Below are 27,148 nucleotides of genomic sequence, written 5' to 3'. Positions count from 1 at the left end.
CCCCCCCCCCGCCGAGCGCCGCGCCGCCGGAGCGCCCCCCTCCCTACGGAATGCCACGCCGCGCTCCCCCCGCCACCCCTTACCAGGTGCCGCTCCAAGCATGTGCTTGGTTGCCTGGTGCCTGGAGCCGGCACTGGCTGGAGCAGCTCCAGCCAGGCCAGAGACATCATCCTCTGGCCATCCCCAGATAAGGTGGGAAGGGATGGGATGGGGAGAGTGTGGGGGTCCCGGGTTAGGGATGGGGTCATGTGGGGGGTGGTCAGAGGTTACTCCACTGACCCCCAGGTTCTCCCCCCAAAAAAATTTCCTCACCAGTTGCTGTCCCGGCCCGTCAGGGTAAACAGCTGGCGTGCCGGGACACTTTGTTTACTTAGGTTTAGATAAACAAACCATCTTGGCCCGCCAGCGGCTTGTCGTAATGGCCCGGGAGCCAAAGTTTGCTGACCCTGAATTATAGGGCCAGCTTATGAATGGGTCATAAAAATTTTTCATTTTTACTTATCCATTTTGGGGGGGTCAGCTTATAAACGAACTGGCTTATGATAGAGTATATACGGTATGTTGTATTTTATCCCCATTACTGTTCACCTCTATGTTGTTAACTACTTTCTCTTTCAAAATTTGTTCCAAGCCCTTGCATACAATCGAGGTCAAACTAATAGGTCTATAGTTTCCCAAATCATGGACATTATCTGGGTCCCCCAGTTTAGTCCCATTAAACTGTTTGAATTTGACTTCCACCTTGGATGTGGTAATTTCTACCTCCATATCCTTGTTCCCATTAGTCACCCTATCACTCCCTCTAAGCTCTTCATTAGCCTTATTTAAAACTGAGACAAAGTATTTGTTTAGATGTTGAGCCATGCCTAGATTATCTTTAATCTACACCCCATCCTCAATGCTTAGCGGTCCCACCTCTTCTTTCCTTGTTTTCTTTTTATTTATATGGCTATAGAACCTTTTGCAATGTCCAACTCTGCTTGTCTTTTGGCAATTCTCACTTTATCCCTACACTTTCTGACCTCCAAGACGTAGTTTTCCTTGCTGATCTATCCCATCTAAAGTGGCATCACCTCCTCTTGATTCAGCGACTATTTGGTGAAGAAATCTGTCATCTATCATATCCAGGAAAATCTGGGCCCTACTATGGTTAGTAGCACTTGTCCGCCAATCTATATCTGGGAAGTTAAAGGCTCCCATAGTCACACAATTCTCAGTAATATTTATTTCATTAAAAACATTAAAGAGATCTCTATCTATATCCAAATTAGATCCTGGGCGGTCTGTAGCATACTGCAAGCACCTAGCCCAAGGGAACCTCTAGTTGCTTTCTTCCCTATTGGCCTGCCAAGTCCAGGGTTGTGAGTTCAAGACTTGAGGGGGCCATTTAGGGATCTGCAACTTGGTCCTGCTTTGAGCAGGGTGTTGGACTAGATGACCTCGTGAGGTCCCTTCCAACCCTGATATTCTATGATTTTGGCTCAAATAGACTGTCTTATCCATTCCATCACTTCTAATTTCTTTACAATCTATCTCATCATTAATATACAGTGCTACTCCATCACCTTTGCCTTTATTTCTGTCTTTCCTGAACAGCACATACCCTTCAATATCTGTACTGCAGTCATGAGTACTATTCCGTCGTGTTTCTGTTATCCCTATACCTGGTTTCACTTTCTGTACCAATAGTTCTAGTTCCTCCATTTTGTTACCCGGGCTCCTTGCATTGGTTTAGAAACATTAATTGTTGCTGCTTGGCTTTGCCCATATTCCTCACCCAACTGGGTGTAGTCATTAAACTGCCAGTATCGCCTACCTGTTAGCTTCATTGGTATAGGCATTATCTTTCCTCTTAATGTCCATTTTCCTACCCACTGTTCTTCCGTTCTCCATTGCAGTATCTTTTCTTACTTGATTTTCCTCCCTTTCAACGTTAAAATCTGGCGTGGAGATTACATGAGCATCTCCCAACCATTTTCCCCCCAAGTTTTTAGTTTAAAGCTCTTTTAATCAGTTGTGCCATCCCATGAGAACAGTCCCCTGTCCATGAATGCCTCCCAGTAATCAAGTATCAGGGGGTAGCCGTGTTAGTCTGTATCTACAAAAACAACAAGGAGTCTGGTGGCACCTTAAAGACTAACCCAAAGCCCCCCTTATAGCACCACTGCCTGAGCCATCTGTTGATCACCATAATCTTGTCTCACCTTCGTTCTCCTCTGAGGACAGGTGGAATTCCACTTCCTTATTTTTTTTAATTCCAATCTTTCACATTTTAGCCGATCTGTTATGAAACATCATTCTTTTGTAGCACAGAGGGTAATATTCAGAAGAAAAAACTGTAGGCCCAGTGACACTGCCAACTTAAAAACCTATGCAATGTTCCTGTTCAAAATTACAAATAACAAACTGCTCCTGGTGGAGCAATAGAGAAAGATGGAGTTTGTTTTTTCCATTGTATGCAGTGTGCTGCTGTTTAAAAGTGCAATCTCTCAAACTGTCCTCACTTTACCATATCTTGGAAGGGTTTGGTCTCTGTAACGTAACCGGAGCTGGTTGCTTGTTCAGATTTTTCACATTTTGCCTGCCAGCAAATTTAGTGGTTTATAATTGCAAAGTTAAAGGCACAAGCAGTAACTTAATCACTTTAAAAATATTAGGGGAGAAAAGCTTTTTAAAAGGATCTTCTAATGCCATGAGGTACTATAGCAGTAAGGTACTGGGAGATGTTGGCGTGACAAGGTCGGGTCATGGAGATGCATGTATTGGTTGCAGTAAACGCTGAACAGAAAATTAGTCTATCTTTCTTCCTGGGGCATGACCAAAAGGACTTCTATTTTATCTTAGGTCAGTGCAGATTTTGCTTACTGGCATCTGTCACAATCTGTGAACCTTAGTTTTGTTGAAGAGTAATTTGGCTGCTGTCATGGAAAGAAGACCTCTGTCCTCATGAATGGGAACAAGACTAATAGTTCAGGTGTCTCCCTTGCCTTTTTTCTCGGTGGCTTCTAGTTATTTGTAATTTTAAAGCACTTTTTGCCTTATTTTCCAGATTTGATTTGCTATGAACAAAAGGCAAAAATTAAGGCAATGTTGTGTATGTATGCCTCGTTTAATTACAGTTGGTGTCTCGAATAATTTTTAATGGAGAAAATTTGAACATGTATGAATGGCTTTTTTTAAAATTTAATGGATTATAGGGTTGTTTTGTATGATCATCTGAGAGCAGTACTTGCAAAAACAACAGTTCATCCTTGTCTAAGGGTGTCTGTGTTAGATTCTGTACTTAATAAACCTCCAACTGGACTTGATTGTCTTTTTACAGGACTTTTACTGACTCACGGGGAAGATTTTTAGTAACCTCCATGTATTCCCCACTTAGTACAAAACCATATTTGTCTTGACTGTCAAGCTTTCTGGTGTTCCGGCTCACAAATGGCCAAGCATATAACAAGTTGGTGGTGTTGTAGTATCTTATCCACCAGCAGCTGAAATATGAAATAGGTAGCAGCGGCAGAACTAGTGAGACATCTATCTTACTATCAAAGTAGTTTTCAGTACGTGTCTTTCTAGCCCTTACTTTTTCCTTCAAGGTTTCTTTTCCTTCTGTGTTAGGATTAGTTTTCTGAACCATATGACCCCCACCTTAGTAATTATGCAGGGGAGAGGTTATATCTCAACAGAAAAATTAAACAGACTTCAGTCAAAATACTCCATAAATGTTCTTATAAACTGATGGGGGGCGGGGAGGAATGTCTAGTAGACTAACTAAGTTAATCCCCTCTGGAAATAAATAAATTAAATAACCTAGACAGTTAAGGGATTTGAATGGATGGGGAAAAAAGCAGAACATTGGGATATAGCAGTATGGCAGAGTAATATCTTCCAGGCCAGCAGAAAACATTTAATCTTACAGAAAATGCAAAGACAGAAATTGATAGTGGAACTTCCTTATCTAATCTCTCACTAACAGTTGTCGTTTGTTTAAAAAATGTGTCTGCCAAATGATAGTGGATACACACAATGAAACATTGTTCTTGGAATATATGTAGGCTTGGGAGGATTAGATATTTATTGGTAAATGTCGGTAAACATAGATTTCACCATACACACACAAACCAACGAAAAAATATTTGTCAATAACAGAAATTTACAGATGGGCAAAGTAAGAAAAATGCTGCTTGAGAACTTTTTAGAGTTTGATTTCATGATATTTACTTCGTAAATTTTGACATGTGATGTTGACAGTTTGTGTTTTAACATTTATAAAGCTTTTCTTTTTTGAATCTGTGTCTGTCATTAAATTTTTGTCTGACCCCTCTCCCCACATTTCCTGCAACTGTGAAATTTAAAAATTAAAAATCAGCAAAAATTTAAAAAAAATACTTAATTTCAAAGGATAATACCAATATTTATGTTGGTTTTTTGCCAGGCCTAAGTGTCATTATGGATCTCACTGTAGGTTCACATATGCCTCATGCACACAAGACCAGAATCTTTTCAGAATAGTAGTAGAGACTTCCATTGGACCATATGAACTGGAACCATAAACTCACTGAACGTTAAATGTCCCCAAATGTGGGTCAATCCATCCTCATCATCGTATCCACTCATTATATTCCACACCTGAACAACATACCCTCATATCTCAATGTCTGTACTTTGTCCCGTTAGCCTTTTACCCCCAATTGGGGATATTGCAGATTATGTATTCCTTACACCATCTGATTTTAAACCAAACTTCGCACCAGTTGATAATCTGTACGTTATTCCCTGATAACCAGAAACTTCTATGCTTAAACTCTGTACCGTTCACTTTTTTTTTAAACATCATCTTAATAAAATTTTTAAATCTGTATGCCCCTGTTCCACGAGGTGAGGCTCTTTGCCCCAAACATCTTGATAGCAGACTCTAAACTGACAGTATTTAAACCTGCCCATTTTGTGATGCTTTTATGCCCTTAACTGTCAGGGACGACAAATGCCTATTATGCCTCGGGGAAGCACACATCCCCAACAATCGCCATTCCTTCTTGTCTGACATCTGAAAATTGAGAGACACAAGGGCTCAAATTACATCTACTTGAGCAGTCCATGAAAGTCATGTCTGATCCTGGAGAAGACATCTACCAAATCAGAGTTGAGGCGACTATCCATGGCAAATGCCCCAGTAACCAGACAGTATACCCCAGTTCCAGTGTGGAGAAGAAATCCTCTAAAAGGGCATCCGAGCCACTGGTACCTGTGCCAGGATCTCAGAAACTGAACAGAGCACCAGAACCCTCGGCATTGTCAGTGTTTGTGCCAAGTGCATCAGCACTTACTCTAGGACAAAGAGACCTGGAACATATGCCATCTACTTCAAGAAGTGCTGAGCAGCCAATCTGCACCAGGCACAAGCACAGCTCTGAGCATGCAGTGGAATCATCTTGCAAGGAAGACTTAAAATATTCATCAACGTTGAGCCCAGGGAACAAGGTACTGACTGAAAAGAAAGTGGAGGAAATAGTGACACTGGTACCAATCAAGACCAGCACCAGTACAGGCAGTGGCACCAATCAGCAGACCCTTGCTGGTAGAGAGAGAGAACTTAGTAGAGAGACTCATTACCTTTCACACTGCATCTGAGCAGGCAGCAGCCCTGCATCCAATGGCACTGCTGTTCATGGACATGTACTTCTCTTTATCATCTCCAAGTTATACCTTCTGCCCTCTATCAAGAAGGGAACCTGCTCGCATCAATCAGAAAAGGACTCTCTAGGGAGTTCCAGACACATCCCATGCCATGCACCAATGCAAGATTGACAATAGACTAGTCAACTGGAATCTGGCCAGTACTCTTATAACTTCAGTCATATTGGCCATACTGGGGGCCCACCTTCCCATATGTCAATTTCCGGATTCAAGGAAGAGGATAAAGTCTCTGACATCAGCAGGTTCACTGACCATACCAAGCCCCTCACACCTGAGCTACAGGAAACTCCTTGTTTTAGGGTACAGGTGCTTCTGGAGACACTTCATTTTCCCTCTCCACCAAAAGCATTTTCATCTTCTCCTGATGGGACAGTTAAATCAGTCCCGACATTGGCTCAAAATGATTTTAAGGCCTTCCAGGACTTGCTTATGAGGTTAACTGAAACCTTGGACATCAAGACAGTGGTGATCCAAGAGAACATGCATAAGCTGTTTGACATCCTCAGCACCATCAATAATTGCCCTTCCAATCAATCAGGACATAATATACCCAGCAAAGGGGTTGTAGCACACTCCAGTCTTATTTTCCCTCCCCCTCAAAGTTAGTAGAAAAGCACTACCAAGTTCCACCTAAAGGTTTTTAACAATTTTACATACATCCAGGATCTTTATTAGTATTTATGGTTCAGGAAAAGACAGCTCATCTGAGGGGACTCTGGAAGATGAGAACCCTCCAAAATTGGACCACACTGACACATACGTGAGAACCAGTTACTGACCCTACAGTAATTGTGATTCTTTAAAATGTTGTAGTCAGAGTAGATCCCATGACCCATCCTCTGTCCCTGCTTTTCGTGGTCCTCAGCAGTCACAGGCTTCCGATTGTGAGGGAACTGAGGGAGGGTCATGGTTGCTCAGCCATTTATGTCCTTGCATGGGAGCACAAGGTGACCACAGGGTGCGTGCATGGCCCCGACGCACTTTTACTCAGAAAAGATTCCAAACTTGTGCAAGGCTACTTCAGCATTTCAAAGATCCACTGTTATTGTAGAGTAAGTAACTGTTCTTTCTATGAATGAAGTTGAAAAATGCATGGAAGAAAACTTTGTACCTCATGGAGATTAATTAGTAAATGTACATACAGGGCATTTGGGTTGTAAAGCAATGTATAAGTGCTTAGTATTACATGTATTGGATAGAGTAGATCAGGAGTGCCATAGTTGAGAGACAAGAGGAGGAAAATAGAAACTATATCAACTCTAATGTCTTGTACAAGTCCCACTGAGTGTTACTACCTCCATTATCCTCTTTTATCCACATCACAGCCTTTCAAAAAATTGCAGTTTGATAGCTGTGCCATGTGGAAAGCAAATTGCCCATCAGATGGTACTGTCTCTCTCTGGAATAAACCCCTGAAAGGGTGACATTATACTTATTTCTTATCAATACATGGAAGTGTTGCTTTCAAGTACAGTTCCACTTTAAAATATTGCCCTGTTGAGAGAGACAAATTTCTGAGGAGAATTGGCATAGTTTGAAATATTAGTTAAATACATTCACAGGCAACGAGTCAGCAGAAAAATGCCTGTGTGCTTTTGTTCTTTATGCTAGTTGCATTTGTAGGGAAAAAAAGAGGTTGGTTTCCTCGTTAATAGATTATGCAAGAAAATTAGAATCTGGACCTGTTAGAAAAAGTCTACAACTGGGACAGAAAATGTACAATGGTACCTCCATTTAAAAAAAAAAAAAAAAAAAGTCCAGGTAAGATTACTACTGGGAAGGGAGAAATAGTGGTGTAACTATGCAATTTCTGTACCTTTTTGCATGGAATAGGGTTTTGTACAAATTCAGAATGTTCTAGTACAATTGGAATATTTTTAGAATTTGCTATGCAGATTGATACAAATAATTACATTTATAAGAAATTAATGTATCTTAAGTGCATGGTTCACCATTAAGATCATCAGTATTTATTATCCCTTTGAAGGGATATACTCTGAGGGTGGTTGTTTCTACAACAAACCAAAATATTTAAATTTTTCCTTCAACTGACTATGAATATAAATAGTTTTAAGTGGGTAGCTAAGTAGACGTATTAGAACAAAGGTTTCAACAAAAGAATGTTGTTTAAACCTGTCCTAAAAAACATGGTGGCTATAGTTTAATAGCTATGTTTTATGGTCTCTTGTATTTAGAAAATACTTCCGATCATCTACTTTGAAAGAGATTTTCTCCTTTGATTTAGCAGTTGAAGAAAGAGGGGAAAAGTAAGATAAAAATTACCCATATTGATGTAATGGAACAAAGGAATATTGCCAACTTTGTTTTCTAGTTTAGTTTCTATTACAGGAAAAGCAATTTATTGTGATTATGGTAAATGATGGAAATTTAGAGGTGATAAAACATTCATTAAAATAATCTCATTGTCCTATTAAGATAAATTACTAGTTAGTACTATAGCATCACATTCCTTCCACTATTGCTCTCTTGCTATTGTTTTTTCCATTGGTATCCTTTGTGCTGAAGACTTTATTAATACAGATTAAGAACTGATTTGTATGTAAATTGCATTTACACACCAAGGGATGAAAGGGATGAAAACACTCTTTGGACAGCAAGGTCAGAATCCAGAGGCAAATGACTTTTTGGAGGGAGCTGTGAGAGGGAGCCCCAACCTTTCATGGTGGTTACTGTGACACCAGTGCTAACTGTGTCACAGTAAGGCAATATGAATCAACCCCAATAGTGCTTACCGCTGGTTTTTGGGTCTACTTAGTGTATATTATCTGCACACATGCAATCGCCAGTTCTGCTGCTTGCAATTTCTTGCTCCTTCGTTTTAGGTTTGCTGGAAGGGTAAGAAAATTAACCCCTGTTGTAGTAGATGATTAGTTCAATCTATGCATCAGGCACCTTAAAAAAGAAAATTTTATTTCCTTAACTCCAAAGTATATTAATGCTGATGATAAAAATGAAAAGAATTTTTGGTAATTACATGTAATCCTAGACACATCCTTAACCGCACTTGAAAATAAGATAGTCCATCTAATCAATTAATCATTTACATTTCTTGGAAATTGGAGAGTGGACTCCCACCACAACCCTTTTTCATTAGAGCACTGCCTTTTAACTTAGGAAATGTCTGGTCTCCCTTCTTGTGCCAAAAGCTAATTGAGTAATCTGTTTATGCTACAGCAAAGTTTTAACCTATCAAAACACTGAAACAAAATTCACTTCAAGATGTGTTTTGTGTATGTGTATTCTTAATTTGATACAGTAGTGAGCTTCCCTCCAAGTGATCTGTGTACTGTCAGCCAGTCGCATAGTTTTGGCTTGGTGCTGATTGGAGATAGGCTTACAGGTTTAAATTAAGCTAAAGCAATACAAGGCACTCTTAAACCAATTTAAGTGTGCCCAGACAAGGGGCTGCACTGATTTAATCTAACTTTCTGAACTGATTTGACACAAAATGCTCACTTTTATTTTTAGCTTTCTCTCTCACAATGTGATTACTTATAAGAAGAACTCAAGGACTTTTTGTGTGGTAAAAACCCTAAAACCCATGTTCACTCTTTTTAAAGGTCTGTTAAAGGTGACCTTCAAAGTGCTTTCAAAACAAAAAAAGTTTAAGCTCGGTTTTCTTCTTTGTGGTATGAAGGGGGCTTGACATTTTGGTTTCTCTCCGTCCTATTAGAAATTCAGTTACTGTCTAGATTTTTTTGTTTTTGTTTTGTGTGGAAAACATTATGACTCTCTGGAGAACTAGTAGGATTCTGATACAGGTACCTAGAGAATATTGGAGCAATTGACAGAAGAGGGATTTTTGGTTGCACTGTTCAAAACTATTCTTGTTTAACTCAAACACCTGACAAACAGAGGGTGTCTGAAAAATTCACTATTGCTTAAGGGGAAAATCTTTTCAGCCCTCATTTATACCTCAGAAAAAAGCACAATTGCATGTCACCTTGACATGCATACATACTACTGATCTAGATTAAGTTGGGTTTATATATGTGCAAATGTTTAGCTTTCAGTATTGAACAAATATCAAGCATGAGGACTAATGGACATGCCTCCATTTTCCTAGCTGACAAGTATGGGGCAACCTGCACAGTTAGCTGCTGCAAAAATGGAATCGCGCTGGGCTCCCATGCAGATACTTTACCTGAGGTGCTAACGGTAGTTTCATTCCTTAGTCACCCTCATGAGTTGAAGCACTTCTGTGCAAGACCATGGTATAATTCCATTTCTGCGGCAGTTTCTGATCGGTGTCTAAAAGTAGAGAAATGTACACAGAGAAAAATGGGGATAGAAAATGAAAATGGAAAAGGCGGAAGGAAGGATAAGGATGTGGCAGTTCTTTGAGGAGTGTTTAAAAAAACCGGTACTTTCAGATTTTGAAAAGTTATGTTTTGTTTCCTTTTTTTCCTCTTTTCTTTTAAAGTGTGGTGTTTCCTTTCAAGAAGAAGATGTGATTATACTTAATGGTAATAAAGAAGATGTGGAAGTGCTGAAGAAAAGAATGGAGGAGAGAAGGCTTAAGAGTAAAGTGGGAAAGGTAATGATTTTACAGAGACTTAAAAATGCTAGGAAGTTGAGTGTGTGTAATGAGATCTTTTATGAATAGATCTCATAGGTGAAAGTTCAACTTGTACAAACAGAGATTCTTCATTGATTCTCAGAATGAACCACATTCATTCTAAGCTATCCACATTTTATTTCTTGCTGGTAAGTCTCTTTAGTTCACGTTGGACCCACTTACCTGAATGCTTCAGTTTTATCCAGAACAATTTTTTTTTTTTTTAAGTATTAATTGTTTCTCTACAGTATTCTCCTGCAGCAAGACAATGCATTTTAGGTGCAAAATGTTTTCATAGAATATCAGGGTTGGAAGGGACCTCAGAAGGTCATCTAGTCCAACCCCCTGCTCAAAGCAGGACCAACCCCCAAACAGATTTTTGCCCCAGTTTCCTAAATGGCCCCCTCAAGGATTGAACTCACAACGCTGGGTTTCCCATTTTGATTTTCTGCATACTCTCCGGAAGTGAAGGGGATTTATTCAGTAATCTCCACTGTCTATTCCGGACCAAGTCCCAGAAAGATATCATTATGCTTATAAGACTAAAGCAACCAACATCAATTCAAGTGTATGGCGGCCACTTTAGCATACCATAATGTAAATGTCAGTACAAATAATAATAGACAATTGGAAAAAATGCAATAGAAATAAATATATTGAAACATACTTTGCAGCTATTCAACATAAAGCCTACTCCTAATTGATCGTCATTGTGCATAAAAAAAGTAGATGACTCACTCATTGGACACTGCTACTGGAAGAAAAATATTTCTCCTACTCACCTGTGTGCGTGGATAGTGTGTGCACCACTTTATAGTTCATTATTCTAGTCTGTTTTAAAAAGCCACCTGGATATGTTATGTTGTTCAGGGTGGTGAGCCTCTAACAGACATTTATAGGCATGCCCGTCTTGAGCTCAGGTATCATCAGATGTCACCAGCTAAGTAGTTTCAGTCTTGGCCAATATTTGGACCTAGTATTCTGGCAATTGATGGTGCAGTTGGTGGCACTGTTTTTCTAAATTGGTACAGAACCAATCCCTTTTCACAGTGCCAAGGGGCACCATGCTGGTGGAGATACTGTCCTTTGGATTAGATATAAAACCAGGGCCCCAATCTCTTGTCATTAGACTTTGTGGCACTTTTTACAAGCATCGAGTTGTTACGCATGTCTGCTGACCAAATTACAAGTTTTGGTAATTCTATCCACTAAATGTTCCCCTACAGTTTCCGTTGAATATTGTGGTGATCACTTCCTACAGTAAATTATGTAATGTTGCTGCTTATGATTTTGAAAAACTAGCCAATAAATGTCCAGAATGCTTTGGGAGTCCTTCAGGATTATGAAAGGAACAGTGTTGAGAGTGAATAGATATTCACATGTGGTTAAGTGTCTAAAGTCAGCAGGGCTTAGTTTAGGGTGCTCTGCTTCCTTCCAAATATCCTTGTTTTTTGTGGGTGTTTTTTTTTTTCCAACCATAGTTTTAGTTTAAACTCTTATATTATTCATAATAGCGCCACCTTTTCTCTCTGATCACCTCAGTAATTTATAATCTAAGCAAATTAATCAGAGAGAAATAAACAAATCCATTGGCTTCTATATCAGATTAGCTACTACTTGAGTAGTTGCTCTGAAGCAAGGAAGTGACTAAATTTGGATTCAATATGTACACAAATTCAGGACTTTTCAGGAGAGTCATACGTGGTCACTAGAGTCCAAGAATGAATTCAAATGAAAAGGTCCGGTCAAAAGTCAAAATCCTTCTATAACCTTAACTACAGAACTGGTAGGATCCTTGATAATACGAACTGTTTTATGCTTGCTCCTCCTTGCACCTGTTCCTCTCTCCTGCCCTCAGTCCTAAACACTATCTCACCAACCTCAATATGTGCTAAGAACACAACCCAGCTTCCAGCTGACTCCCCCTCACCGTCATGAAATCGTCAAGAATCATAGTTGGCCTAATGAGTCTAAATTGTTGCAACTACTTATTTTGAAATAGTCCTCGGGTAGTTTTGCTTTTTTCAGCTGTTTCTGTTTTGCGTCTTCTTTCCTGTTCAAAAGCTAACTAAAATATGTCAGAATGCAAATTTAATTCTCCAGCCAGGGTAATAGGATTGCTTCTTCAATGTTGTTGTGCTGGAGGCCAGCCATGTGTATTTGGAAGGTGTTAATCCGTTATTCTGTGTGTCACTTATCCTCAGTTGCATTTGTTTTTATATTATAGTGAAGCGTATTTTAAGTGACCTTTTAGAGATGGTTTTCTAATACAGGAACAGAATTGTACTTGATACATTTGAGAATCCTTTAGAACAGTTGTTTAAAACAGGTGGTTGCCTATAAGATCTATACAAGTTTCATTCTACAATATGTTTTATATTAATTTCTTAAGCTCATGGTAGTCTCTTTATAAATAGGTTTTAATAAGAAATAATAAACTATTACCGTTTTTAGTAACCCATATTTTACTAACTTGTAGTCGTTGCTACCTACTCAAGCCATACAGAAGAACACCACTTATTTTACTGGCACTGGTTTTTACATGTAACTTATTTCTACTCAGTCTGAGTAATAACTTCTGTTACAATCTAATTTTGGTCTTTGGTTGCTGTTCTTTTCTCCTGTGGGTAGAGTGCATCTTGTTCTTATCCTTGTCAAACTGAATTAAAGTAGCACTTTATACGAGAAGTATTTAATGTGTGCTGTATTGCAGCTTCTCCTTGGTTCAGGGGGGAGCCTCCTTGGCCTTTGGAATTGCTGGGTAGCAACCATCAGAATATGTTAATTTGAATGAACAAAACTCTTATTTAGGTCTACATTTCAAGAACAGTGCTTCCTCATCTAGCTTCAGAAATTAGAAGTTTCTTGATAATTTTAGGTTTCAGAGTAGCAGCCGTGTTAGTCTGTATCCGCAAAAAGAACAGGAGTACTCGTGGCACCTTAGAGACTAACAAATTTATTGGAGCATAAGCTTTCGTGGACTACAGCCCACTTCTTCGGATGCATATAGAATGGAACATATATTGAGGAGATATATATACACACATACAGAGAGCATAAACAGGTGGGAGTTGTCTTACCAACTCTGAGAGGCCAAGACAGCTCCCACCTGTTCATGCTCTCTGTATGTGTGTATATATAGCTCCTCAATATATGTTCCCTTCTATATGCATCCGAAGAAGTGGGCTGTAGTCCACGAAAGCTTATGCTCTAATAAATTTGTTAGTCTCTAAGGTGCCACAAGTACTCCTGTTCTTTTTGATAATTTTAGTTCTTGAAATGGAGATGTGGAAGGGAGAACCCTGTTTTATGCCAAGTTTTTTGTAGATATTCTGCGTTGTTCAAGCCAAAAAAAAACCAACAAAACCACAAATCCATGTTCTTGCAATAGTATCAGTAAATATCTTTAGGGCTGCATCTTCTGTTCAACACCTCTCTACTTGGTTATCTGGTGTCAGTAACAACTTTGGACTCCTGATTCACTGGAGAGCAGGCAAGTGTGACAGGCTTGTTAGTTGGGCTACTAAAGGAATACTCAATGCTAAAACCTACCCTGAAAATGCAATTTTGTTATCTGTTAGCTCTAATACATACATTCTGTCTGCTTATTGGATGAAGAACTAAAATGTGAAAGCCCCAACTGCTGTCAGGTGATCCATTGTCAGATTTAGTGTGCAGAGCTTTTCCATGAACAAGGACACGTTTCCTATACATCATCCCTTCTCTCTGCCTGTTCTGTGTTTGAAGCAGACAGGTTAATGAAATACACAAAAATCCTGCTTTCTGAAGCACTCAGATAGCGTTCTTGTAAATTTCAGTGTCTTACATGTCCATAACATAAAGATGGAGGCATAGTGAAGAGAGAGTGCTATTTACATCCACATACCTGCAAACAAAATCACAGTAATTTATTTCTGGCTTTATAATAGTGGCCTTTTAGTACCACCTGCTGGCCAAGACTAAGAGCAGCATTTGCTATGTCACTTTTTTCCCTAAGATTAAATCATACTTGTGACAGTATGTGAGCTCATAGATTCAGCAACATATTTTAAATGTTTACCTTCATTGGGATAGTCATTTTTTTTGCAATGTTTGTAAATTTCTTCACTTTGTCAGCAAATCTTTAAACATCAAATATTGTCATTGTTTTTCTCCGATACTTTCATACAGTTTAAATATATTTTTACATATTCTAATACACAGATTTTTTTATTTGAGCACATACAAGAGTGGGCTTTGAAAATCTTGCCAAGAGATGCTGTTGAACTGATTTTTTTTTTCAGCCTTCTGAGAAATTAATTTCAATTGTTATACTAAGCTTTGTTTTTCAAGTGAGTATCCATATAAGAAGGAATGCCTTGATAAAACTGTAGGAAATATAAAGCAGCTAAACCCAATGAGGAGGTTAACTGAGAAAAATAAAGATTGAATTATATTATTTGTTTATGCTGAAATTTCTTTTGTTCAGAAATGCCATTATTCATTACAATTGTGCCCAGCTGTAGTATCTTGCCAAATGGTTTCAATGCTAGTCAATAAGATTACTGAATAGCTGGTCATTTTACTAATAAAATAATTAGGCTTTGTATTTTTTTTAAAAAGATGAAACCAAATAAGTAAAAAAACCTGCTTTTAGGCAGCTTAGTTTCAGCCTATGGTTTTCTTTGAGATGCCTCCAAGCTAATCAACTATTATTTTCTATACTAAAATATTTAGAAAAATATAAAGTAATTGTATGGAAAGAAACAAGTTCATTGTATAAAGCACATAAGCATAGCAAAGGTATTTATATTTCTATCAAACGCACACTTGGTTAGATATCGCATATGGAGATTCTAAATGTAAACTCCGTTTTCTGCTTATATTGTTTCAGAAATCAAAGAAATGTAAGGCAGCAGAATCGGTCTCTCAACAAGACCCCCCTGAAGGTAACGTTGTCACAGCTATAATTGACATTTACCTTCTGAGTAATTTAACAAGCTTATGCTTTAGCTTTTTTTAATTCTGTAGATTCTCCAGGACCATCAGAAGTAAAGAGTGCAAAAGATGACATGAACACTAATTCTGGAGAAAGGAAACAGATTGTCTTCACAAAGAGTACAGGTTGGTGTGTATGTTTCAGTTTAACTGGGAAAATTTTCATAAACTGTTTTCCTGTGCTCAGATATTTATAGAGATTCTTTGTTAGCTATTTGGGGCCAAATTTTTGACCAGGCTTTTACCCTGCCTCCCTCTGTATGTGCGCAGAATGGCTCATACATACCCATGCAACCACATGTTGCAGACATGCTTGAAAATTCTAAGGGAAGCATGTGCAGAGTGTTAGAGAATTTGTCCTTATAAAGCCCAGTAAGAGGTAAAAGTCTAACATTTTTAACACTCCCCATGTGTGCACAACTTTCCAAGGGATGTGTGCAGAGTGCATTCCGATGTTTGCATGCGCACCCAGAAGCCTGGGTCCGACAACTGGGTCCTTAATATCATTCGTATTTTCTTTCTACATGTCTGTTTTACCTATTGTATCTTAATCAGTTCCACTTTGTGGTGTTAATACCATTATTTAGGAGTTGAAGAAGATTGTTTACTATTTCCTCTCAAACCATAAAAATGTCAGCTATGCTAAAAGTAATGTTAAAAACAAACAAACAACAACACTTCCCAAAATAAATGACCCCATGAGGGATTTGTTCAATGCATCATAGAAGAGGATTTAGTGTAAAATAAGACAGGGTCACCTTATGGTTTTCATTACCAATTCCAGTTTTTAATAGGATTTAACTTGGTAAAAATAAATATTCTTGCCCATCTAAGTATGCAAGATTGGTAGTGGTGAGGGGAGTTTATAACATTTGCAGAAAATTTGTTGTCATTTCCCATTAAATCTGAAGAACAACAAGTCTCTTTTGACATTCATTTCAAACGAGACTTACCAGCTTTGGATCTTTTAATAACTTGATTGCTGTTCTGCTACATGTCAGTGAGAACACTGGAGAGTAACTTCAGGACATACCTAATGTATTCAGCAGCAGTCATGCAGTTAAGATTACACTTGGCTACCCATTAGTCCAGAGAGTAGCAGTATGACTTTAGGTAATATATATGACAAAATTTAACTCTCGTTGATTTTTTTTTTTTGTATCCAGAGTTTAGAAATGAGATTCAAAATCACGTAAGTTACAGTAAGAGAAGACGACATTTTCTGAAGAGAAAGTCATCTAATGTTTGATGAATCCAGAGATAGTTCAATGATGAGCAATAGTGCTTCTGTGTAGTACGCAGAGTATTTTCATTATAAGTGTCTGGACCCCTGCCTCTCCCGAAAGAACTACTGAGTTCTTCAGTTTATAAATGATGATTCTTAAATTGATATTTTATCCTAAATTATTATTGCTAGTAGACCTCTAATAATACTAACTCTAATCATGCTTGAAATAATTTATCAGAGCAAAGGAATAATTGCTTGACCCTTTTGAAATGACAGGTCATTAATTTATGTCTCTGCATAAATAGGTTGCATTAATGAACTGAAAATAAAATCCAGTAAGGGAAAAAGAAACCTAGGTAGGTTAGGAGCCGGGTGGAAATTAATTTGCTGAATGCTGGGCCCTAAAATTTCCATGGATTTATGGGACGCATTTTGATTCTTTCATATATCTTGGTGCAGTAGTCATTCTTGGTGGGTATCTTTGAGTTTTTGTCCCCCAAGGTGAAGATAAACCTCTTCATGGAGTTATTTTTTAGGGAAGGGATGGGTACTCCAAATCCACCTTTTGTTAATCCTCTCCAGTCAATTAAGAGGGCATTTTCCAAAATGAGAAGGCTAAGGTCCATGATTATTTAGGATTGTATGTGCAATTCCTATGATTGCATGCACAAATCAGGTAAATGTACATGCAGATATACTCCAAACTAGCAATACACATGCAACTGTGCGTAATTTACACATAATTGCAGTAATTATGTGCAGTTTCTGCCAGACTTTTGTGTACACATTTTTTGCTTGTGGTCTAAAGCTTCTGCTTTTTAAAAATCGTGCTGTACCTCCGTCCTTGGAAAAGACTGAGCATTTCTGCCAGTGTTTGCAGAGAGGAGCTTCCATATTAGCAGTAAATCCAACACACAAAAGGAAATGGCATCAGAAACAAAGGGATGGGTATTTTTCTGGCTTGAATGAAAAATGATTAAAAGACGCATGTTGTTGCTTACCAATGACTTCATCAATGATAAAAGGAGTAGATAGATTCCCAAGTGATAAACATGTCACGAGTGTAGCTTTTGTCATTTGATAACTAATCTTAAAACAATAGCTGAAGAAAAATATTCTCCTCCACTTTACTTGCTAAGACCAGAATTCAGAGCTCTGTTTTTTGCATACAGCAGTAGATGTCAATACTGTGTTAAGCAGTGCAGCAGGGTAAGGGAGGGTGTACATGCACACACAGTGGAGGGAGACGTGCTTTCCTGTATGTAGATTTAGCTGCCAATTTTGTGTGTGCAGAAAGAGGTACAAATTACGTAAACTAGAAGCTACCTCATACATTCATGAAAGATATTCGTAGCTGTCAGATTTCTGAACCAAGCCATCAATAAACTCATCTTCCAGAGGGGCAAAAATGATTTTTTTTAATAGCTTAGGGGTTTTTTAGATTTGCAAAATTAGAGAAATAGTATTTTTGTTTCTTTTCTAGAAGCTAATGGAAGCTCTTCTGCATCAGGAAAAATCAGTAAAGCTTCATCTGGCACCACCAAGAGATCCATTGGCGACAGTCAGGAGAAATCAGAGGCATACAAGTCTATTTTTACATCACACAGCTCAGCAAAACGCTCGAAGGAAGAGTCTTCCAATTGGATTACTCACACGGCATACTATTTCTGAAACAATTGTGTGCATGATTGTAACAGTCATTCTTCCCCGAGGCTTTTTCTGTGTAACTCTGTTACAGGGTGTTCATTGTAATCTGATGTTATCTGGTATTATTCAGTTTGCAAGTTGTTTATAAACTTTTGAATAACCAGTGTACTTAAGTTGTTTGCAGCTACTGTTAAATAAGAAATAGATGGCTAAAATCCATGTCTGGTAATGTGACTTATTTTAAAAGATTATTTACAAAAAGTATAATTCTTTAGGGTCAGATTCTGCCATCCTTAGTTACACCGAGTAGTATTTTACTCTTGGTTGCAGTTCCAGTTAGGATTGCAGAATCTGCTTACTAGTAAATATATCCTTCTATGCTTTTAATGATTACCTACACAATTTTAGCTGCAATTGTAATTGAACTTCTCTTTGTGTTAAAGTCTGAATTTCATTTTTGTAACTTTCTGACACTGCTTGCTAACAATAAAACCCCCCACAATATTTCCTTTCTTACATTAACTAATTTGACTCTAGTCAAAACCAGTACACGTCTCTCTTAAAGGTGCTGGAGGTTGCTTTGAATTAATGCATGTCAGGATGGAGTCATTTGGAAAGCTCAGTGTGATCTCAGAAATAAAGTAAAAACTTTTACAATCGTCTCCTGTTCCATTTCAAAGGAGAATGGCAGTGGGGGAAATGTTTTGCTATTTACTGCTAAATTATTTTTAAAGAAGGCCCCAAAATCGTTGTGTTTGTGCCCCCCAAAAGTGTTCTAGCTTTTTTCCCTTTTGCATTAGAAATACCAAGACTGGGCTCCCATCTTTTTGTTGGAGAACTATGTGGGATAATGGCTTCACACTAAGCTGAAACGTGAGCTGGAGCTTTCTTCCTCTCAACTGAAGTAGCAGAGGCTGGTTTTTGTACACCATTAAGCAGCAATTTGCCTTTAATTAAAACAAACTGATGGATACGGATCTTTTTACCTCAACTGCAAAATATGAACACACTTATTACCGTAACTTTGGATGTTTTGAGAATTTGGAGAAGCATTTCGTTCATCTGGTTAAAGCTGTTTTATGAGCTTAGCACATTAAAATGAACATCAGTGTGTTTAAACACACATTAAAAGATTGGTGATTCAGACTCAAGGGTTTGTGTGGAAGAGAGAAGAATTCTACAGAGGACTCCTTGGAGAAATCAAGATCAAACTCAGTTTTTTAAAAACATATGATTTGTGTCTGTGCAAAGAAAACTGCCTTTAGCCTGTCTGCTTTGTTTTTAATATAAAAAGTCCAGATTTATAGAAAACTGAGTGTCCCTTTTACATTTTTAATGATTTCTGTGCCAAGTAGCAGTTTTGATTTAAGGGGGAAGTTTACAGATACTGTACAGAGCAAGGTATGGAAATATTTGCTTCTGAAATCTATTTTACTTCATGTTATTTCCCTATTTTTTAGAAACTGCAAGCCTTTTACCACACTATGGCTACTAATTTCACCCTTTTTTTCTTTCTACTCGAGACAGGCTAGACTCTGGAAGTCCAATCTCTACCTTTCAATGAATCCTTCAGTTTCTTCTTAGAATCACTTTGCAAGAATATGGAAGAATGTTTTGATTATTCTTCTTTAATAATTACATGATGAATCTGACCTCATTTATATAAAAAGCTGTGGACTAAATTTCAGAGACATCCCAAAAGAAGGGCTCACAATATCTCCGAGTGCAAATGTTTGCCCAGCAAAATAGTGTAATTACATATGCAAATGCACCCAATGTGTGCATTCTTTTATGTGGATAAACAGATGCATCTGCAAACTTTGGGGTGCATTAATAAAGACCATTTTAAATTTGGGCCCTTGGTATCTTCAAATGCAGTGGTAATCTTTCTTCGCACTTTCTTGCCTTGCAGATTAGTGAAATGTGCTGCTTCCAAAACGACCGTAATCCATGTTTCTTGATTCTTATCCTAAAGCGTCTAACAGGAACTGAACATGTTAGGCAGTCCAATTCAAATCCAAGTCAGAATTGCCTACCTGAGTGATGCTATGTGCATGTACAGCAAGGCACAGTGACTTGTTCTTATTTTGATCAAGTCTGTCCCTGTAACTTAGACTGAAATAAGTGGTTGCTTTTGTCATATGACCATAAAGGTTCCTGGTAGCCTCGATAACATATCAGTGCTTGAATAGAGCAACTTTTAGCTGTTAGTCATCTTTCGTTGTCATATGCTTTCCTCTGGGCCCTTTTTTAACCTTATTTGAAATTTAGCGATCCTTTTTAAATGTTGCAAAGAGTCCTGTGGCACCTTATAGACTAACAGACGTATTGGAGCATGAGCTTTCGTGGGTGAATACCCACTTCTTCGGATGCATCTACGAATTCACCCTTGAAAGCTCATGCTCCTATACGTCTATTAGTCTATAAGGTGCCACAGGACTCTTTGCTGCTTTTACAGATCCAGACTAACACGACTACCCCTTTGATACTTTTTAAATGTTAACTTTCCACGTCCAATTGTTCAGTTGTCTAACAATATTCAATGCTGTTATCCAACAATACCTACAAAATAAAAGCTGGAAGCTACTTTTAGTTGTTGTTTTTTTAATGTTATAGCCTTTGTTCAAACTAACCAAGCTAAAATTACAGTAAGTAGTAGGCTTTTAAAGCTACTGCACAACGATGTTACAGTGTTACTTTTCTGTGTGACAACAATTAATTAGCCTTGTAATTTATTTTGAAAAGTGTCTTCCTTTATGATCAGCAGTAATTAATTGGAAGTTTAGATGATTTGTTTATACTTGTCTATGTGGTCTTTCTGATTCATGTGTGTAGAATGCAACTGATTATTTTGTAATTATTTTGAGACATAATTAAGCATTATTTCCATGGGAGTTTGTCGTGAAACCTACATGATAAGCATTTCAGTTGTCCAAATATGTTAACAGATAGGATACATACAATTAATATTCCAATCAAGTCAGTTTGAGGCTTAGTTGAGTTTCAAGGAAGTACTTATCCATATTTTATATATATGTGTGTGTGTGTATATATATATATATATATATATAGTGTCCAGCAATTAGCTTTGTTCTTCCCATTTTCTGTATGTTTTTTCCTTGTCATTCTTTTCATTTATGATGTAAGCACAAACGTTGAGTTCAGCCTGGTACAATTCAGAAACTGACAGTCCTTTTATCTACAATCTAATCCTGCTTTGACAACAGGTGAATATCAGTGTGTTCAAGCACCCCTTTTTACCATATGTAGTAGTCCTAGGGGATAATGCTTATTTTATTTTGATAATTTCTTTGCCAAACCGTGTGATGATGTAACTATAAATATTTAGCATGGGAACTGAGGGGTAGAACCCTGCAAATCCGTGGGTATCTGCTATATAGCTGCAGATGGGGAGATCTGTGGACCATTTCAACTAATAGCAGCATGGATGCGGATACAAATTTTGTATCCGCGCAGGGCTCTGACGGTAAGAGCCAAGCAGACAGCTGTGAGGAACCGGGGCACGGATCCTTCACCTGCCCTGGGCGGGGAGCTGCTTGGGCCCCACGCCCAGGGCAGGTGGAGAGTCCGCCACGGCTCCGCGCAGCTGCCTGCCTGGCTCTTACAGTGGCTGGGCTGCGGCTCCGAGCCGCCCCCCGTCCCCGGCCAGAGCCGGGTCAGACAGAGCCGCACTGGCAGCTGGGGGAGGCTGGGACATTTGGCAGGGGGCGGGGACAAGGGCACTGGGCGGTGGCTGCTCGGGCCTCCAGTCCAAGGCAGGTGGAGGGTCCGCCACGGCTCCGCGCAGCTCTCCTCGATCTGGCTCCAGCCGGGGGAGGGGCGGCTTGGAGCCGCAGCCCAGCCAGGTGGGCAGCTGCGGGGAGCCACAGCGGAGCCTCCACCTGCCCTGGGTGGGAGGCCCGAGTAGCCCCTGGGCAGCTCCACGGGTCTCCCCCAGGCCAGGTCAGCATGGAGCCCCCGGGGAGCTGTAGGGAGCCGCGGTGGTCCCTCTACCTGCTCGCGGTGCGGTGGGGAGGGTGCAGAGAGCAGCCTGGCCTTGTCCTCTCCCTCCCCCCCCCCCACACACTCCCCCGGCTCCTCACCCTGCTGAGGGCATGTGGAGGGTCCACAACTCCGCATAGGCTCCCCACACGGCTCTCCCTGACCAGACTGGGGGGAGGAAGAGATGCCTTGGAGCTTCAGCCTGTGCAAATCCATGGATAGCCACAGATCATTTTTGCTGATAGTGGGTCAGATGCAGATACACCTTTGTATATCCGCACAGGGCTCTATTGATGGGAGTTTTGCCATTGACTTCATTGGAGCTGGGGCTTTACCCCAAGCATCCATCTATTTAAGCAATATTATGGAGGCATTGGAAGCAACTCCATAGCTACAATTATGTGGAGTTTTTCAGGTGAGGTGGGATTAAAATCCCCCTTTCAGGGTTCAGTAACACTGAATGCAATCTACAAATTTAGCACAGTTCCAGTTTCTATTCAGAGAATAATTTATTTCACAATGATAATGAGTGAAAATATTTTGAGAAACTGAAATTTATCCTTTTTTGAAATTTCACCTGACAGTCCCCCTTCACTTTGGCTCCTTATAACTATACAACCATCAGTCACCTCATATTCTTCTACATCAGCATCAATTCTTGCAGATGGCTTCTCTGAAAATTTAGGCTTTCCAGGTGAATAAAGCTTTCCCCTCCACTTACTACATTTTGTTTTTCCTCCAAGACAAGTGGATCAGGCAGACTCTACCAGGTACATCCAGTATCAGCCACTTTCTCCATGGTCCACTGCTCATTTTTTCTCCCTAGTGCTGCTTTTCCACAGAGATCCTCAGCCGGCTCCCCACAGAATGGGATATGCTGGTTTTAGACTCAAGCTTGGTCTGCGCTGTTGCCAAGCCAATCTGCATTTGTTGGACTAGCTGGGGAGTCTGTCTCATCTGACCTAACTTCCTCTTCGCCCTCCAGCCCAGGTCCTGGACCTGGCATGGGTTGGGAAAGGAGCGGGAGTCCTGGATGGATTGGGAGCCTGGTTCATCAGGTTGTGATTCTCAGTTTGTTGCTCCTGAGTGGTTCACCAAAGAGAGAAGCTGCCTCTTTAAGTGGAGTTTGTCAGGGAATTTGCTTGTAAGTCTCCTCCTCTCCCCATTGCTGATAGGGACAGGTTTCTGACTCCCTGTATGACCTTGGCCAAATCATTTAACATGTCTGTACCTAGTTTCCACATTTGGAAAATGTACATGAAGTTTACCTACCTTGCAAGGATGCTGTAAAACATCATTGTAATCTTTGAAAGAGCAATATATTTATGCAAAGTGTAGTCATCTTATTGCATTGAAAAAGGCAGTTGTAATAAATTACATCCACTACAGACAGCACAAGGATTGCTTTTCCATAAATTAAACATTAAAGACTGGCCTAATTGGGTATGGGAACAAGCACCTGCTTTAGATTAAGCTTAAAGTAGAATGGCTGCTAGTTTAGCATCTTAAACTTCCCTAATGACTGTCAAGAATGGCAGGAATCCCCACAGAGCTAGTTTTAATTAAAAAAAAAAAAAAAAACACCACAACCAATTAGATATCCTTTAATAGCCATTTTGCACTTTATATCTAGTGATAAATTCTTTGCACCATGTGAGCTTCCAAACTGCTGGATCGAATAGGACGGGGGTAGCCTTCTTCCAACTCTCCTACCAAGCTAAAGAAATGCACAACAGCTTCTTGCTCAAGTATTCAGACTAAGCAAACTGGTCAAACAGATTTAAAAAAAACATAATCTTCAATATCTGGTCTCAACCTGGACATATTCATGTGTTATATAAAGCATGCTGAACTCTACAGTCTAAATGGTTCCCCCTCCTAGTGTGGTGTCAAGTTAACAACCTGAGAGTTTTTTTAAAGTGTGTTTCATTGTTTAAACGTATTTCACTCATGTTAAGGTTAACGTGCATTATTCAGACTGACAAAAGTGCTGAAATTACACAAAAGTGTTTGTAATAATTAGATCACGTTTTTGATTGGCAAAGGGGGATGGGTATGTTGGGAGTTTCAGTGCTTCTGAATGGGGCTGATTAATAGCACTGACAAGCCAGGCACAATGCATGCTTGTGTGGTTCGAGCAAACCCCATACAGATCTGCCAGGGCTTGAGTCCTAGTTTCCATCTTGCCTGCTCTTCAGCTGTGCAACCTCTCATGAGCAGAAACCGCCAGTCATGGTCTGTGTAATGTGGCATTTATGTGGACAAATTATTTTTATTACATTCATTTCTAATATGTCCATCACTGTAGGATGACGGTAATCACCGCAAGGGGACTTAATTGAAGCAAATAACTTCTGAAACTTTCCAGAGATGAAAACCTGAGCCAGCAACATACTGCATTGCCTAGTCCAGCTTTTATACCTAGAATAGTCTATTTTTTCATGGTTTTCATTGAGTATATAAGATGTAGCCTTAAATGTTAGTTCCCCTTATTAGCAAATCTGTAACTATTAGAACTGAGGATGAAATCTAATGGGGGTGGAGGAGGAAAATAGGTTGTCCCACATCTGTCTGAGACATTTTTATACCTTCCTCTGAATCATCTGGTGCTGGCTGTTGCCAGAGCCATGATACTGGATTAGATGGACCTTGGGTCTGATCCAATGTGGTATTTCCTATGTTCCTACAAGATAACACCATCTTTCTCCCCTTTCTTAATATTTGAACTAGTTCTCTTGTTTAATGGCGTGAAACACAGTTCTGCTTGCCTTTAAATTAGGACCAGCAGTCTGCACTGCTGGGCTAGATAGACCTGTTGAACCATTTACTTCCTCTCTCCTTTGGGCATAACCCTACTTATGCCCCATCTGGTCTGTACAGGCGGCCACTGCTCCACAGGAAGAAGAATTCCTTACCTGTTAATTGCTTTCTGTGACCCAGTTCCACCAGTGCTGTTTGTCAAATGGCTAGCTTCCTTAGGTTCTCTTGTTACTGGCTTGTTCAAACTTTAAAGTTCATGCATGACATACATTCGTTTCATTGGAAGCACTGATTGGACAAAGATGTATGGAGTGGAGTGATGGGACTGAGCATAGGAAGGTGTTCTTGATCTGATTGTTGATCTACCTGATTTGCATATGGGAATGGAAAGAACTGAACCCATTTAATATTCAGAGGAAATTTAGCAGGTAGGATATTCTCAGCTCAGGCAAATCCATTCCTGGTTTAGATCTACTGATATCAGTAGAGTTACACCAAGGATGAATTTGACCTGTTACCTCTATGTGAAACAAACGTCTAGTGGAGAGACTATTTAAAAGGCAGCTCGGTGAGATGAGAGACTGTTAAGCTGAAATAGGAGTAAAGGGTTGAAACTGAGCCAAGGAAAACTCCTAACACTGAAATGCTTTAAAATAATTCCCTGGGGGAAGTGATGGAAGCCCTAATAATTTGAATCATTTATAACTCAAATGGCCAAAGCAGCAGAGGACAAACTGAAGGGAATAACATTGCAGAGACAAATTAGGGGGGAGGATTTTCTCTCTAGTTACAATGAGATGATCTAAGATCAGCCAGTTTTAGCCTTCCATCTGTTTTGGGGAAAGGTTAGGGGAAATAGTTTCAGTATGAAGCACTTACTATTCATGTACGTACCTGAGAGCTTAGCGAACACCTGCCTCTCGCTTCTGCAGTGTTACAGAAATCCACCAAAAGGCAAGTGAGACATCCAGACATGCCTTACTATTATATTTGGGCTTAATGATCCCCAAAGTGAGCTGTGCTTTGACCCAAAGGGGGAGGATTTAGGCTTACACACAGTTTACTTGTGAACTATCCTCTGAAGTGTGTGAAGCTGTATTCTTGGGTCCTGTCAGGAATATGGACTTGCAGCTGTTTCACAGCAGGGCCACCTGTTTCACTGATGAAGTCAGCAAGCCTGCTTTTAACCCCAACAGCAACAACTGATCTCTGGCTACTCAATGTACATGCCCACAGCTGTGATTTTTTCTCTGCCTCCCTCGCTCCTGCCTTGTTTCCAGCCTTCCTGTTCCTGTTCTGTCCACTCCAGCCCCGCTTGTTTCCTTATTCCGGCTCTAACTCCTGGTCCCTGACTCCAAGCTCTGACCTTCGGCTTGTTCCCTGAGCACCGTCTCCAGCTTTGACTACTAGGCCTAACCACCTCTGTTCCAACCACCCCTCACATCTTGGTTCATGACAAGTGCAACCTCTTCTTAGTTTGCAAGCTCTTTGGGGCAAGGACCGTATCTGTGTTTGTAACACCTGCTACCACAATAGGGCTGGTTAGGAGTTCTGGGTGCTATAATATTAATGTATTTCAAACTCTTGCTGAAATTAAATAATGTGTCTCAGCCTCTCTTGGGTGTAGATATTCAGTAGGTCACATGATTTTTACACAGCTTTCAGCAAAAATATTGCAGAGAACATGAGCTGCAGTTGATAACCGTATCCATTTGGTGGCACCAAAAGTACAGCCCAGAGAAGCACAGCTCTGATGCAGTTTTGTAGACGAAAGCCTGTAATTATTAACATGCAGTGAAAAAAGAAAGCATATGACAACTGAGGAAACCCTCCATAATGCTGGAGCAGAGCATTGCATTGCAGTAAGGTATATATTTATGAATGAATATAAATGTGCACAACAGAATGAATTCTGTGTACTCTCAAGGCTCTGACAGCAAATTAATACGCATTTACTGCATTATCTCACTGTCTCGTTTCATGTCCCACCACATCTTGGCATAGCTCAAGCTACTCGCTCAGCTGTTCCCCTTACCGTTCTCCCTCCTGTGTCCACTTCAGAGATGACCCCCTAGCCCTGGTACTCCCTTCCTGACAATGTCCATAATGCCTCTTGCTTGTCATGTAAGTTCTCTCACATTCACCTCTTCAGGCTTGCCTAAGTATAGACTATAGCTAAAAATATTATCAGGAAAGCTTTTGCTTTGTGTCACGACCAAGAAGAATGCACTCGCCTCCCATGTGATGGTGTAATTAATATTTAT

At 39.7% G+C, this 27,148-nt stretch overlaps 1 protein-coding gene across 2 annotated transcripts in view; it reads left to right on the top strand.

Annotated features, from left to right (window-relative positions):
- Positions 1-19,344, top strand: part of RTF2 (replication termination factor 2) — a 55,429-nt gene extending 36,085 nt beyond the window's left edge. The window contains exons 6-9 of one of the 2 annotated variants that reach the window (XM_034786628.1): positions 10,136-10,249; positions 15,144-15,198; positions 15,281-15,373; positions 17,962-19,344. In XM_034786628.1, the coding sequence (XP_034642519.1) occupies positions 10,136-10,249; positions 15,144-15,198; positions 15,281-15,373; positions 17,962-18,146 (447 nt within the window). In that variant the 3' untranslated portion in view covers positions 18,147-19,344. Of the gene's footprint in view, positions 1-10,135; positions 10,250-15,143; positions 15,199-15,280; positions 15,374-17,958 lie in introns of both variants that reach the window. The other variant, XM_034786627.1, reaches the window with a different exon arrangement.
- The last annotated feature ends 7,804 nt before the right edge of the window (positions 19,345-27,148 follow it).

This window comes from Trachemys scripta, chromosome 12 (assembly GCF_013100865.1).
Source record: "Trachemys scripta elegans isolate TJP31775 chromosome 12, CAS_Tse_1.0, whole genome shotgun sequence".
Taxonomy (NCBI): Eukaryota; Metazoa; Chordata; order Testudines; family Emydidae; genus Trachemys; species Trachemys scripta.
This window is presented reverse-complemented; position numbering and strand designations above follow the sequence as displayed.